The sequence below is a fragment of the Triturus cristatus genome, chromosome 4_2 (assembly GCF_964204655.1).
Source record: "Triturus cristatus chromosome 4_2, aTriCri1.1, whole genome shotgun sequence".
Classification (NCBI taxonomy): Eukaryota; Metazoa; Chordata; class Amphibia; order Caudata; family Salamandridae; genus Triturus; species Triturus cristatus.
In genome coordinates, this window is record NC_140586.1 from 645,143,808 (window position 1) to 645,158,712 (window position 14,905).

Sequence of the window (14,905 nt, forward strand, 5' to 3'; positions counted from 1 at the left end):
AACATGTCCGTATGTTCAAGATGGCTTATGGACCTTGTTTGTAAAAACTGTTTTACTGCTGCTATTCCATCTGTGTGGAGGATGGAAGTATATAGTGACGAGACATCAATCGAGGCCATGATGTAATTATCTTTCCAGATAATCTTCTCGATTTTTAAGATAAGAGGGAAGTGCTGTAACATAATTCATCAAAAAGATGTCAATAAATCGAGATGTTGATTCCAACAGAGAAACAATGGAGCTTCCCGGTGGATTTTGAGTTGATTTATGCACTTTCGGAAGAAAATAGATAGTTGTAGTTATTGGATGGTCAGTTTTCAAATACAGGTATTCTTCCAGATCAATTAAATTCTTATCTTTCCATGCCAATAGTTTCTACTTTAAAGGTTGTCCACCTGGTGAGTAGCACTCGATCAGCAGCTTTATTTATGATAGGCAAGGACGAGAACCCGCTTGTAGAAGCCGCTCCGTAATGGAATTGCCAGACGCATTTCGAAGCTCCATATGCTTCTCTTCAGAGGCTTGCTGTGTGTGCAAACGCTGAACCCACTTCACCATTTTCATATTGAACACCGACCAATGGGAAGCTTGAATGAGACTGTGCATTGTGGGAAATGTGGTCCGGATAGCACATAAATCTTCCGTACCAATTAAAGGCTGTTGTCTTTCTGCTGTTGCCCGAGTGCTGCTCAACTGGTGGACAACCTTGGAGCTGAATCTTTAACGCAGCCGTCCTGCCGTGGAGCTAGCACCACCCCGCGATTCGAGGGAGTCACGTGATTTGGTATTGACCGAATCGCGAATGTGGGGCAACAACAGAGGATTTAGGACGGACCCGTTTGCGGGGTCCATTGAGGACTTAATCCAACAGGATTTTATGTGTGTGCATCCATTCATGTACATTGCCAAAAAATACAATCCCCATCATCCACAGTCTCATAAGAGCGGCCCATGCGAGGGCGTGTAATATTCAAATGTAAATGGGATTGGCATATGCACACATCCGTTCCGTTAAAGCCTCTGAGGAAAAGTTGAGGAACTTCGAAATGCGCCAGGCAGTCCTATATGGAATGGCTGTTTCAAGTACTGCAGGAGGAATCCTTCCATACCAATTAAAGGCTGTTGTCTTGCTGCTGTTGCCCGAGTGCTGCTCGACTAGTGGACAACCTATGTGTGTCTCACTATGGGCTGGTGGGAACAAACGGTGGCTTGGAATGCGGACAATGACCAATATGTGGAGAAGATAATATCATGGATGAGATACATAGATGATCTCCTCATAATTTGGAATGGGTCTGAAGAGGAATTCGACGCGTATTTCAACATCTTAAACAACACCACCGCCAAGCTGCATTTTACATATAACATCAGCAACACTCAAGAGATATTTCTGGACACAGATATCTACATCAGGAACAACATGATACACACAACGCTGCACAGGAAGGAAACAGCAAGTAATGCAACACTACATGCGGACAGTTTCCACCAAGCCACGTTAATTAAAAACATTCCATATGGTGAACTGCTAAGAATAAAACGGATATGTTCGGAGGAACATGAATGGCAGAAACATAGCAAGTTATCAATGATGAGATTCAAAAAAAGAAAATATATAACAAAAAGATGTTAAGATCATGTTTTGAAAAAACTGAAAAACAAACAAGAACTGAAACTATACAAAACAAAAAGCCACCACAAGACAAAGAGAAAGACGCAATCCGATTAATAATATCTTTTTCCACAGAACCAAAGGAATTTGGAAAAATAATACGGAAGCATTGGAATATATTGTGTCTTGATCCTACAATGGCCAAAATAGTGGGAATTCATCTGAAAATAACCTACAGGAGAGCAAAAAACCTCAAGGATGAATTGGTACATAGCTACTTGAAAACAGTGAAAAAACAAAAGACTTGGTTTGATACAAAAGGCTTTTACGGATGCTCCACATGTAAAGTCGGTCAAATCACCCACAATACAAAAGAGATCACAATGGCAAACAAAAGAAGTGGAAAATAAACCAATTCATCAACTGTAAAAGCCAGTATGTCATCTATATAATTGAGTGTCCCTGTCAACTAAAATACATGGGAAGCAGTGTGTGAGTTGAAAAAACGTATCCTGGAGCATGTGAGGGCAACAGTGAACAAAGATCGGAGCTATGCTGTTGCAGAGCATATGGAGAAGTGCCACGAAGGGGACTGGAAAAAATTGAGGTTCTATGCGGTGGAGATGGTCGCTTGCCATGTGAGAGGTGGCAATCGAGAAAAAACATTAAGACAAAAAGAATCCCGTCATATACTATCGTTCAGAACTCTGGCACCTTATGGCCTCAATAAGGATGAAGAGATGCACTCTCACCTATAAGTAATTTGTATAAATAAGAAACAGCAATATAAACTTTTTAGTTGAAATCACAAACAAATGTACAGCTCACCCTAGTCATGAATGATTATGTATTATTATCCTCTCTCTGATCGCAAATTTGTAGTTACTATCCAAGAACTTTGTAATGTAACTAGTTTTAGCAATAGCAATTTCACCTATTGTCACCAAGTCCACCAAATTGATATGTAATTAACAGAAAAATGGGTCACACTAAGGGACTAATTGGCCCACTAGAGGAGTCAGAGTAACAACAACAAAGACACATGTAAAGTCAAAAGGGAAAGACAGATCCATCATCCAGGAACCCCATCAATAGTACTTCTGATAACTATGACCTAATAGAGGGGAGATAGTGCAATAGAAAACAGGGTAAACTGGTAAGAGAAGGGTCTTTGTGGAAGTAATCCCATCAGAGGGCTTACAGATATGTATATTATGTCCTTTTGAATCAAGGAAAATTGCCCTTATTAAAGATGCAATATGCAGTATAGAACCCATAGAAGGAGGGACACGTAATGAGATTTAACAATACAATGATTGAAAAAAAAACCTTCTTTATATTAGTTTTTTATTATTAATTATAAATTAGCGGGTGGACCGAAATACTCACTTACACAATCACATTACCTTATACAGTCAATATTGTCACTAATAATATCTGCACTTATACACTGCACTACTACAACCATAATGCAAAGCAAGACCAACCAGGATGTGAGGTATCATCATGTGATTTATTTTAAATGAAGCACTGGTTGGAATGCTTTACTACCCGTGAACAAGGTCTGTGAACAGACTGAAACGCGTAGGGTTAAGAGCTTGTCAGGATATGCCATTGCCTGAATAAATACTGAATTTTGAAAAACTCAATTACCGGTGAGGGCGTGTGGAAAAGTTTCTTCAAAGGGAACACTGGAGATAATATATATACATATATATATGTATATATATATTCACTTAAAAAACCATAGGTTTCACACATGTTATAGTTAGCTGGACATGTCACTCGTAAAAAACCATTGAAATTCCCCCGTTATAGTTAGTTCAGATAACTATAACTCGCGCAACCGCAATGCACTGCTGATGACGTCACATATTACATCACTCATGACATGGTCAGTGACATCACTCATGACATCACTGATGACATCATCCTTGTGATAGAGTGGCGGTCGCGCGCACAGTGCTCGCACCGTGTGCGCACCTCGCGATTTTTTGAAAAAAAAAAAAATGTTCTTTTCACCCTTCGGGGTCCTTCAGGGACCCCCTGACAAAGGCTAGGGGGTCAGGAACTCTCTACCCTGCCCCCTTTTCACGTTCTCCACCTTTCTTTTTCACTGTCACACACAAAATGGTGGCCGACACTTCTTGATTTCAACCGATTCGAATGTTGACTGACATGTAACCACCAATCAGAATTACGCTCGCGCACGTTATGGTGCGCGCACCGTGCGCGCTTATAGATATTTATGTACTTTTAACTGCAATTTTCTCAGGAACTACTGAACAGATTGACACCATATATGCAAAAGGCACATGCCTGACCTGAGGACTACCTCTTTGCCAAATTTCAAGTAATTCTGTTCAGCCGTTCGGGCTGTACCTTCGACTAAAGGTCCTATGGGAAAATGCATGGGGAAAACGCGTTTTGTGACCCCCCTTTTTTCTCAGCCCCCGCTTGACGAATCACCCCAAGACTTTCAGGGTAGGAGCTGAGCGGAGCGCCCCATTAGTTTTGAAAATTTCGCGAGGATTCGTCAACCGGCGCCAAAGTTATTCAAAATAGAATTTTCAGATTTCCTATGGAAACTCGGTCCTAACTATAACTATCTACTGGCGACCGCCAGTAGATAATATACACATATATATATGTATATATATATATATATATATATATATATATATATTTTCTAAACTATCAAACTATATATCATACATTATAAATAAAATGCTAATTAGTGTTTACCACAGAAAAACATAACTGATAAAAAATTGGAACTAACCAGTAAATCAAATTATAAACAAATTTTACAGATAAAGCAGACAAACAATTCAATCAAGAATAATCAACTAGGTACTTCAAAAATGACAAACGCTGGAAGATGAGGAAACTCTGCCGGTTTCTTTTACCAGAACCTTAAAGAAGAAATGTATACATCTCAACAACTACCTAACCAAGTAAGTTTTTATTTATATTTAAACGGATCAATATCTGACCAAATCCCAATATGTAAAGCCTAAGCATCAAAAATAAATGTCTTCAGTAATTTATGGAAAATAGGTTGAGAAGGGGTGAAACGCAGGGCAGTTGGATGGGAGTTTCAACGTTTGCCAGTCAAAGGCCTCCTCTTCTTGCTCTGAGAACCCTGGGAACAAGCAGTACCTTTAACACGTTGTATCACAATGATCTACCTTGGTGGTAGGCTGTCAGTCTTCTCCTTTGATATAACGGGCTTTGTGCTCAAAGGCTCTACAGGCAAAGACCAACGCCTTAAATTTAATGCAGTTGGCAATGGATAGCCATGTAGACTGAGAAAGGAGGCTGACACGGACGAATGAGTCGCTATGTTCAAAATTAGACAAGCTGCAGCTTTTGGAATAATCTGCAGGTGTTGCAACAAGTAAGAAGGGTGACCCAGGTCTAAGATTTTTGCTTAACCTGGTTCAGAAGTAACCAAGGCATGAATGATGGTCTTACGATTATCCTCAGGAACCAAATGGAGAATTCTCCAAAGACGTTTTAGCATGAGGAAACAACTAGCAGTAACAGCTTTGACCTGCAATTCAAAAGACAGATTTGAGTCAAAAGTTGAAACATAGGTTTCTTACCATTGAAGATGGAGCAGAGGGGATGCCTAGCTCTGAAGGCCACCAGTTATAAGCATCAGGATAATCGTTAATGCTGAAGAAGAGTATTTCTGTTTTGTCAGAATTCAGTTTAAGGCAATTAATGTTCATCCAATCACTGATAGCTTTTAGGACGTCCTTAAACAAATTTAAGGCTCCCACATCCATCTCCGAAAGGAAAGCAGCAACTGGGTATCACCAGCACAAGAGATCACCCTCAAACTCCATACTTCAACAAGGCCAGCCTGCGGCCCAGATAGACATTAAAGACCCGAACTCTGAGTTACGCCATAGTCAGGTGGTTTGGTGAATGATGTGAAAGGAGAGAGAAATACCACTTGTGATCTGTCTTCCAGATAGGATTTGAGCCAGGTCAGCCATGGACACCCATACTTCACAACAGCCATGGCCGCTGCAGGTAAGACCGGTGGGGCAGTGGGGCCGGCTGGAAAGTGATTTCAAAAGATGACCGCAAGGGAAAATTAAATTATTGATTAATTTTCCCTCTTGGTCATCTCTTGAAATCCCCCAGCCGGCCCCACCACCCCGCTGCTCTTCCCTGCAGCGGCTGCGGCTGCTTCAAAACCTATTCAGAAGAATAGAGCGGGAGACTGTGTCAAAAGTCACCAACAGATCCAAAATGACTACCATCACTAAAATAGGCAACGCAATGAACACATCATTGGCAGTACCTGCAGGGCATGGACTGCTGGAGTCCATGCCGTACAGGTACTGGGGTGCATGCACACAAGGGGGTCCATGTTGTGCCCCCGTGTTCATCCACTTGGAGTAAGCACCTGGTGGCCCTGTAGGGTCCCCTTTCTGTCCTCTTCACCACGGTTTACATGGCATGGTCACCGCCAAGAAAGCCACGACGGAGTGGGAACTCGTAATATGTTTTGCGGGACAGCCGCGGTCCTGCCAAGCATATTGCAGGCTCAGGATGACCAAGCAACTGCCAGGGAATGGTGGTTCCCTGGCGGTTGCAATGGATGTGGTGGTTCCAGGGTGATCCGACAACCGTAGTTGTAATAGGGCGGTCGGGAGACTGCAACAGTAACTCTGGCGATCCATGGACTGCAAGACTCATAATAAGGGCCTAAAACATCTTATGCAAGGTGCTACAGATTTTAAATGTTATATAAACAATCAATACTTCATACTCACATATATTTTTGAGCCATAAAATAAACTATAATTTACTTAAAAACATACTAACCAAAACTACAAACCTATACAATTATAATTAAATATTAACATATAAAATAATATTCTTATCACTATAAATAATTAATATATTAAAAAATATATTTACTACCATTCCTAAACTTTAAACCATAAAATACAAAATAAAATCATAATCCAAAATTAACAATCCAAAATATTTCAAAAATACAACTTTAAAAAGAAAATTACAATATGATTTTTGTATATTCTTTTAATTTTATATTTGCAATAAAATAATTTCTTTTAATTTAATAAAATAATATATTTTAAGAAATTACACATTATTATTGCTTCAATATTAATTTGTATATTATTAAAATAAACAACATTAAATTTATATTAAAATATTCACTTATAAAAAAATCTTTCAATCCTTATCACCAAAATAGCCAATATCCAGCTGCCGAAAATAAATTATAAATCCACTGTTTTTATACATTAATACAACCAAAAAGACCATTTCAATAATTTAATAATTAATGAATTTTCTTACTAAAAACACAATTTAAAATGTAAAAAAAACCATATATGTGCTTGTGACCGACATCATCGCGGAATCGGGATCAATCGACCTCTGGTCGGTGGTCCCGACCACAGAATTATGATACGACTGAACATGGTGTAGTCTGTATACTCCCACTTCCCTATGGGAGCTTGTGCTGCGGCCGTAAACCGGATGTAGCACAAGCGCCCATAGAGAAATGGGAGATTGTGTTCATCCCTGCACCAAGTGGCAGGCACCTTATGGTACCTGCCACAGAGTACAGGGATGAACTGGTGGGCACTGTAGTTGCCCCCTTGGCCCCAAACTGGAGGCCGATAAGATCAGGGCCCCCAAAACTCACTTTCTGGCAGGCTTTTCATGTCAGAAATCCCAGCATGGAAATCCTGTGGGCAATTGAGCATCGTAATTCCAACGGCGGAAACACCGTCCATTGAGATTGGGGGCTGGTCTCTGACTGAATGACTGCCCGGTTTCATTTCCGACCGCCTAGTTTGTAATTGAAACCGACGATCTTGGTCGGAAAGCCTCTGACCTCAGGTTGGAGGCTTTCCAACCGAGATTGTAATAGGACCCTTAAAATCAAACACACTACAGTAAATTACATCCAATATAACACTTAAAATGATATTACACACAGCTATATTTTCTAAATCAATATTTTTCAAATAATATTAAAAACACTTAAAATATTTTTACCTTTGATACTCCTGTTGATGATATTATTGACATCCCTATTTTCTAGACATAATATTTTTGTATCACAATGAATTTTATTCAATATTTTGTCCAAACACCCTTACTTTATGCAAGCATGACTAGAACTAATGAAGCTAGCTGTGTTCATTCGCCAGCAGGATGCAATGTGAGTAGATTTCCCCTGAGCAGAAACTGCCAATTTCATGTACTCATTCAATGAGGTAGTAATAACTACAGTGCTGGGTCCGAGAAACAAAATATGGCAATCTACAATGAACCGATACCAAAGGGGATGATGGACGAAGCGTTTGAGCAAATCAAACACTCACCCCCAGTCAGCTCAAACGTTCCGTCCATCATCCCTTTGGTATCGCTTTGTTCACCCTAAGTTGGCAGGGTATGCCCAGACGTGGGTCCCTTGCTCACTTTGTCACTGGATTCAAGATAGCCTGGCTGATGAGGGTTATGAACCCGAAACCGGTCCCAGGATGCTTGTTTCCGGTCCAGGGAAGACATGGTGTGGCAGTTCGGGCTGGACTGTTCCCATGAGGCACAGGGTCAGACTGATTTGCATATGGCCATGTCCGAACTGGGGTGGTGGAGTGAGCTAAAGAATGATAATGGATTAAACCCAGATCAGTTGACTGTGGGTGAGTGTTTGATTTGCTGAAACGTTCCGTCCATCATCCCTTTAGTATCGCTTTGTTCGCCCTAAGTTGGCAGGGTATGCCTAGACGTGGGTCCCTTGCTCACTTTGCCATTGGATTCAAGATAGCCTGGCTGATGAGGGTTATGAACCCGAAACCGGTCCCAGGATGCTTGTTTCCGGTCCAGGAAAGACATGGTGTGGCAGTTCGGGCTGGACTGTTCCCATGAGGCACAGGATCAGACGGATTTGCATATGGCCATGTCCGAACTGGGGTGGTGGAGTGAGCTAAATAATGATGATGGATTAAACCCAGATCAGTTGACTGGGGGTGAGTGTTTGATTTGCTCAAACGTTCCGTCCATCATCCCTTTGGTATCGCTTTAATGAGCACCAACCCCAAGACTTCTGCCATGCTTAGGTATTATCTTGTGAAGAGGGGTATTGCATAAAATGTTGCGATGAGGGGCAAACACATCAATATTTAAGAGGTCAACACACACCTACTGTTTCCTGACAGAAAACACTCTTTGCACAATGGTCAATTAGGATTTGCATGAATTCACAAAACTGTGTTAATTGTCATCCTATGCATAGGAATAACCTCAAAGTGAGAGATAGAAAAATGTTGCCCATCAAAGCACTGGAGGCATGGTGTGAAACTGAACCACAATGTATAGTTGTGTACAAGATTAGATGCTGGCACACTGACAAAGTGGGGCTGAAAGTGAAGCCACAGTGAGCTCTGCCTCAAGAAATCATTGAGCTACTGCCAAAAGAATTAATGCTAAGAGAAAATGTAGCAGCACTATAAAACCCTCACTGAGAATAAAAGAGGGCTCCATCCCATGCTTAATATGTACTGAGAGTCACAATCAGCATCACCACAGAGTGACATGAGATCTTTATTTAAGAAACAAGAGATCCACAAACAGCTCCAGTCCCTCCAACACCGACCCCATTAGTGACCGTCATTGTCTGTGGATTTCTTATTTTGGAGGAATACTCCTTTATAGATGCAGTTCCTGTTTTACAAAGAAAAATGTGATATACATTGGTAAACAGAAAAAAGGTTTGACTGAAAACTCACAGTTTCGATACAAGTCCTGCTACTGGCTCTGCCATATAATCCTAAGAATGTAATACATATTGGTATGATGCCTATTGCAATAGACATATGTCTGTGGTTAAAAGTGATAATGTGATAATCTTTGTTCATTCCCACTGTACTTATTAAATGAGGTCTAGCCTACCAGTGCAAAAGAGATGTTTACATTATATTTCTTGAAGGATCTGCTACTAAGGGCCTTATTACGATGTTAGGGGAAATTTAGTTGGTGGTTTTGCATACCTAATTAGAATGCGTCCGCATATGGTGCGGTTGTAAACTACCATTTCCCTGTAGGAAATGGGAGTTTGTGTGAAACCCTGCACCGTGTGGCAGGCACATCACGGTGCCTGCCATACGGTGCAGAGATTCACAGGTGGCACCATAGGTGCCCCCTTGGCCCCCAACTGGAGGCCGCAGGGTGAAGGGGACCCTGCTAGGGGCCCCCAATGTCTCTCTCCGACAGGCCTTCCATGTTGGAAAGCCTGACATGGAAAGCCTGTCGGAAACCGACATCATAATCCCAATGGCATAAACGCTGTCCATTGGGAATACGTGCTGGTCTCCGACTGGCTGACGGGCTCCTTGAGCCTATTGGAATCCAGCCAGAATGACTGGCCAGTTTCAGTTTTGACCACCTGCATTGTAATGCGGCGGTTGAAACTGAAACCGCGATGAGGTTCGGAAAGCCTCCGACTTTTCCGAGACTCATCGTAATTGGTCCCTTAATATTAATTAAATTTGTGTTAGGCACGCTACCTCCTTTAACTTTTCATCCTACACATGTTCTGTATCCGTATAGTTTAACATTTATTTAACCTCTCTTTCCTATCTTGTGAAATAATTCAAACGTCCTTGTTATGACACTGACAACACTCAAATAGTCCTGAAATTGGAGCAACCTTCGGGAGTCAAGAAATCTAGACTTTGAGAATACTGATTTGGAACAATAAATGATGCAGATTAACCTATAACTCAACTCATCTAAGACTGAAACTCTCACTTGTGGAACCCAGAGAAATTACTACTCTACACACTGTTACAACATGAATTGGGGCAACCATCAACTACATCAATTTGACTGAAAAGCCCAGCGTAATCATGGACTTGCTTTTTGTGTGAAAGTCAACAAAGTGACAAGAAACTCATCCTATGTAAGGGGAAACCTATAGCATCACCTACCTAGGGTTCTCTAATCAGATATCACAACTGGGTTAAGCAAAAGGCCATTAGATTGGACCTACTAGGAAAAATAGTTGCAAAGTTAGAAATAATTCAGAATGCTTCAGACAGACAGGACCACATCCGTCTTGCTCTCAGAGTACTACTTAGGCTGTCAGGGGCAAGAAGAAGTAGCTACAAATCCCTCTAAACTGCACACCTGCACACTGTGGTATCAATGGACAAGGACCAATTGTATTTTGCAACCAAAGGCAAAATCTTAGGCCAGGAATGGGTTATTTTCTGATAGTTACTCCTTTAAAAACACTGCACTAAAGGCATTTGGTTCTCATAACAGATATGCAAGACTATACACCAAAGTAAAATATTTATCATCAACAACCATGAATAATTCACATGATCAAAAAATACTTTTCCCAAAGCCATGATCACAGTGACCAACAGACCACTACCCTGACTGGTTTGTGTATACCGCGTGCACTTTCTTGTTTGGAGCACACTATCTAGTCATCAAGCACAACATTAATACTCCAAAATATCAAACCACAACACATTCAAAGCTTCCCTTTTATCCATGCACGTCACAAGTCATTTAATATAATACTCCTGTGATGGTTTCAATAAATCTCTTTGGGACCCACAAAAGAGTGGAAAGTGCTGTAGAAATGCGCCAATATTATATAGTAAAATGCAGATCAATTAAAATTACAACGTTATGCTGCATGCACATACTTTATCCTAATCTATTTCTATACTTTATCCTATCTAGTTCTCCATTTCTATTTTATTAATAACATATCGTTCACTTTGAGATGCTACCTTTTTTCTGTGCACAGTGTAGTTGGGAGGTCAATAGCAGACACCAGTCAGTATTTCATAGTAATCAGCATAATGATATTTCAATGTGTCACTTTTGTACTCAGCAATTAAAATAAAACGAGGTCGTATAAATCGAAAAGTTTCACTTACCTATATTGAGAGGGTTGACGTACAGTAAAGGAGATTGGACATGTGCCAGTTCAGTAGTGAAGTCCAGCCACATAATGTAAAGGGAATTTATGTTCACGATAGGTACAGAGCAGTCACACGATGTATACCTGCTGCATTGACACAAGTCACTCGTGAACCTGCCTTCCTGTACTCCAGAAGACTCTTCAATTGATAGATTAGAGCTGCATTAAAAAATACATGTCTTAGATGTTACCATTGAAAAGTATTCAGAATGTAAATCTGCAACAGTAGCATCACCAATCTCTTTCTATGAATGCAATAACTCTTGTACGATACTGCTCTTTGTACAACTGTTTAACCTTGGGTCTGCAAAAACTGTGTGGGAGTACATTTTCTGGACTTTAAAATGAATAATTTACCATTAAAATAAGCTTAATTAGTACTTCACCCATGACCTGAAAAGAAGGAACAATTTGTATAGGCCGCTAATGTGGTCTAGTATTTCATAATTGTGTCAGATGAAAAAAATAAATCAAAGAATAATTCCAAATGCTTTGGACATAAACACATATTTTTGTTAGACATACAGCTCTCTACAACTGTACTTTGAATTTGTTTTGAGTTCAGTACTCATCACTTGTTTGATACAAACATGAATACAGAGCTTCTATGCAATGTCATAAATTTGACCCTGTGATGTTTCTTGTAAGAAATTGGGTTACTGGTTGAGGGGGGTAGACCCCCTACTCAAGCAGTAACCACAATCGTTGTCAGGCTGAAGTCATGGACAAACCCTTAAATTAACCTATGCTCATCCCTCTGCCCCCCATCCCTGGTAGCTTGACAAAGAGCAGTCAGGCTCAACTTAGACGCGATGTGTAAAGTATTTGTGCATACATATTATTCTTTAATAAATAAAGCAAGACAAAAACGTCAAAAATTCAATCGGTAGAACAGGAAATATAAAATTTTAAATATTTTAGTGAAAATAGCGACTAAAAGCACAAAGCACCAATTGTGGGTATTTGGTCCATCTGCACTGGGACAAAGTCAAAATGTTCAGGCCGACAGTGATGAACCACGTGATGGCTACAGGGACCCAGTTAGGCCTGCTGCACAAAAGTAACTTAAATCCTGATAACGAAGCATTGTGAGATCTGGCATCAGTGATGTGTTGTGCAGCTGCTGCAATGCATCGGTTCTAAGGAGCTGCGAAGCTGCAATGTGAGGTCCCGCATCATTGTCCAGGATACCATTCATGAGGGCTTATGATGCAAAGTCCGACGTCGAGGATGGTTTGCACAGTCGAGGAGATGTGTTGTTTCCGAGGAGATGCAAGGCTGTGATGCGGGAAACTGCATTGTTGTTGAGGCTGCTGTCGAGGGATTTTCCATGCGAGAACCTGTGTCAGAGAGGCGTTGCACAGTGGCAGATCCAATGTGGGTTGTGAGGTTTACACAGAGTTGTTGCGCTGGGTGAATCCTTGAAGCAGAGACAATGCTTCAGTTGTTCTCGGGATTGAATCGTGGAGCAGAGGAGATGCGTTAATTCTGCAGGACTCACCGATGGACTAACAGAGCACCTTCAGGCTCACTTCCAAGGGTCCAGGACATGGGTGGTACCACTTGGCAGGGTACCACTCACAGATTGCAGAGTCCAGGTGCTGGGTTCAAGGTTGTTGGAGCCTTCTATCCCTGTGGCTCTAGTCAGGAGGCCAGCCAACTAGCTCTTGGTGTCACTCCCGGGGTCCTGGGTTTAACAGATGCAGGTCTAGTCCTTCTCACCCAGGCACGAGAGTAGCAGACAGCAGGTCAGCACATCAAGGCAGCAATCCTTCAGAGAAGCTGTTCAGCAGAATGGCAGTCCTCTCAGCAACACAGCAGTCCTTTTTCCTGGCAGAGTATCCATAGGTTCAGAAATTTACAGAAGAGTTGGTGTCTGAAGTCCAATATTCAAACTGGGCCTAGCTTTGAAGTGGAAGAAGATTCTAGAGGTTTCACTTTGAAGTCCACAAGATTCATGCCTTCCTTCCCTGGCTCCAGACTAACTACAGGAGGGTATGTAGCCCATTGTGTGGAGGCAGGACTCAGCCTATTCAAGTGTAAGTAGGGCCGTGATGATGATGATGATAGATTTATAAAGCGCAACAAATACCCTACTGTGTCTAGGCGCTGCTCTTAGAACGTACGGATCTAGCTGGAGTAAGTTAAGATTTATGCCTTGGAAAGTCATGTTTTTAAGCCCTTTCTAAATTTTAGCAGGTTATTCTCTTTTTTAAGCGATGTTGACAGAGAGTTCCACAGTTTAGCTGTTGTGGTGCTGAAGCTCCTGCCACCCTTCCTAGTCCTACTTACTCTAGGGACAGCAAGATTTCCAAGTTCGGCTGACCTGAGGGACCATGCTGGAATACATGGCTTAAGGTTGTTTGCCAGCTGCGTTGGCCCCAAATTATTCAGCAATTTGAAGGCAATATAGAGTGATTTAAACTGTTTCCATTTTGCTACAGGCAACCAGTGCAGATGGGATAGAGATTTGGAAGCAGAATCAAATTTGGAGATTCCTAGGAGTACTCTTGCTGTTGCATTTTGAACAGTCTGCAGCTTTTGGATACTGCGTTTAGAGGTGCTGGTAAAAACAGCATTGCAGTAATCCAACCTAGATGATGTCAGTACAAATACCACCATTTGTTTCTTAAATCCATAGGAACTGAGGGAAGTATCTTCCTCAAACTTTTAAGGATATAAAAGCAAGCAGAGGTGATGAAGTTGGTTTGCGCTTCAAAGAAAAGCTTAATATCAAAGATTACTCCTAAGTTTTTAGCTTTAGGTGCTGGTGTAGGTAAAGGACCAAGTTGGACCAGCCACCAACTATCTGTCCAAAATGAAGAATTGTTGCCAAATACCAGAACCTGAGTCTTGGATGAGTTTAACTTCAGACAATTGTCTGTCATACAATTGGCTATATGTCTCATACAGTCAAGAAAACTGGTGGCTGTGGGACTGAATGAGCGGCTCACCGACACAATTATCTGGGTATCGTCCACATACGATACAAGGGCAAAGCCATAGCTTTTTTATCAATTTGGCCAGGGGAGTGACATAGAGATTGCAAAAAGTTAGACTCAGGGAAGATCCCTGAGGAACTCAACAAGGTAGCAAAAAGGAGGGTGAAGCATAGTTTCCCAGCGCTACCAACTGAGACTGCTCAGACAGAAAGGAACCTAGCAGGGAGTGCCCCTTATCCTTAATCCCAATGAAAGCTAGATGGACTAACAGCAGCTCATGATTAACCTTATTAAAAGCTACTGATAAATCAAAAAGTATTAGGGAAGTGCTCCCCCCACCATCCAAAG

The 14,905-nt window shown here is 41.3% G+C and overlaps 1 protein-coding gene across 1 annotated transcript in view; it reads right to left on the bottom strand.

The window, feature by feature from the left end:
• LEPR (leptin receptor) overlaps positions 1-14,905 on the bottom strand; it is a 943,611-nt gene that overhangs the window by 552,447 nt on the left and 376,259 nt on the right. The window contains exon 5 of the mRNA XM_085602358.1: positions 11,572-11,774. Coding sequence (XP_085458484.1) covers positions 11,572-11,774 — 203 coding nt within the window. The remainder of the gene's footprint in view (positions 1-11,571; positions 11,775-14,905) is intronic.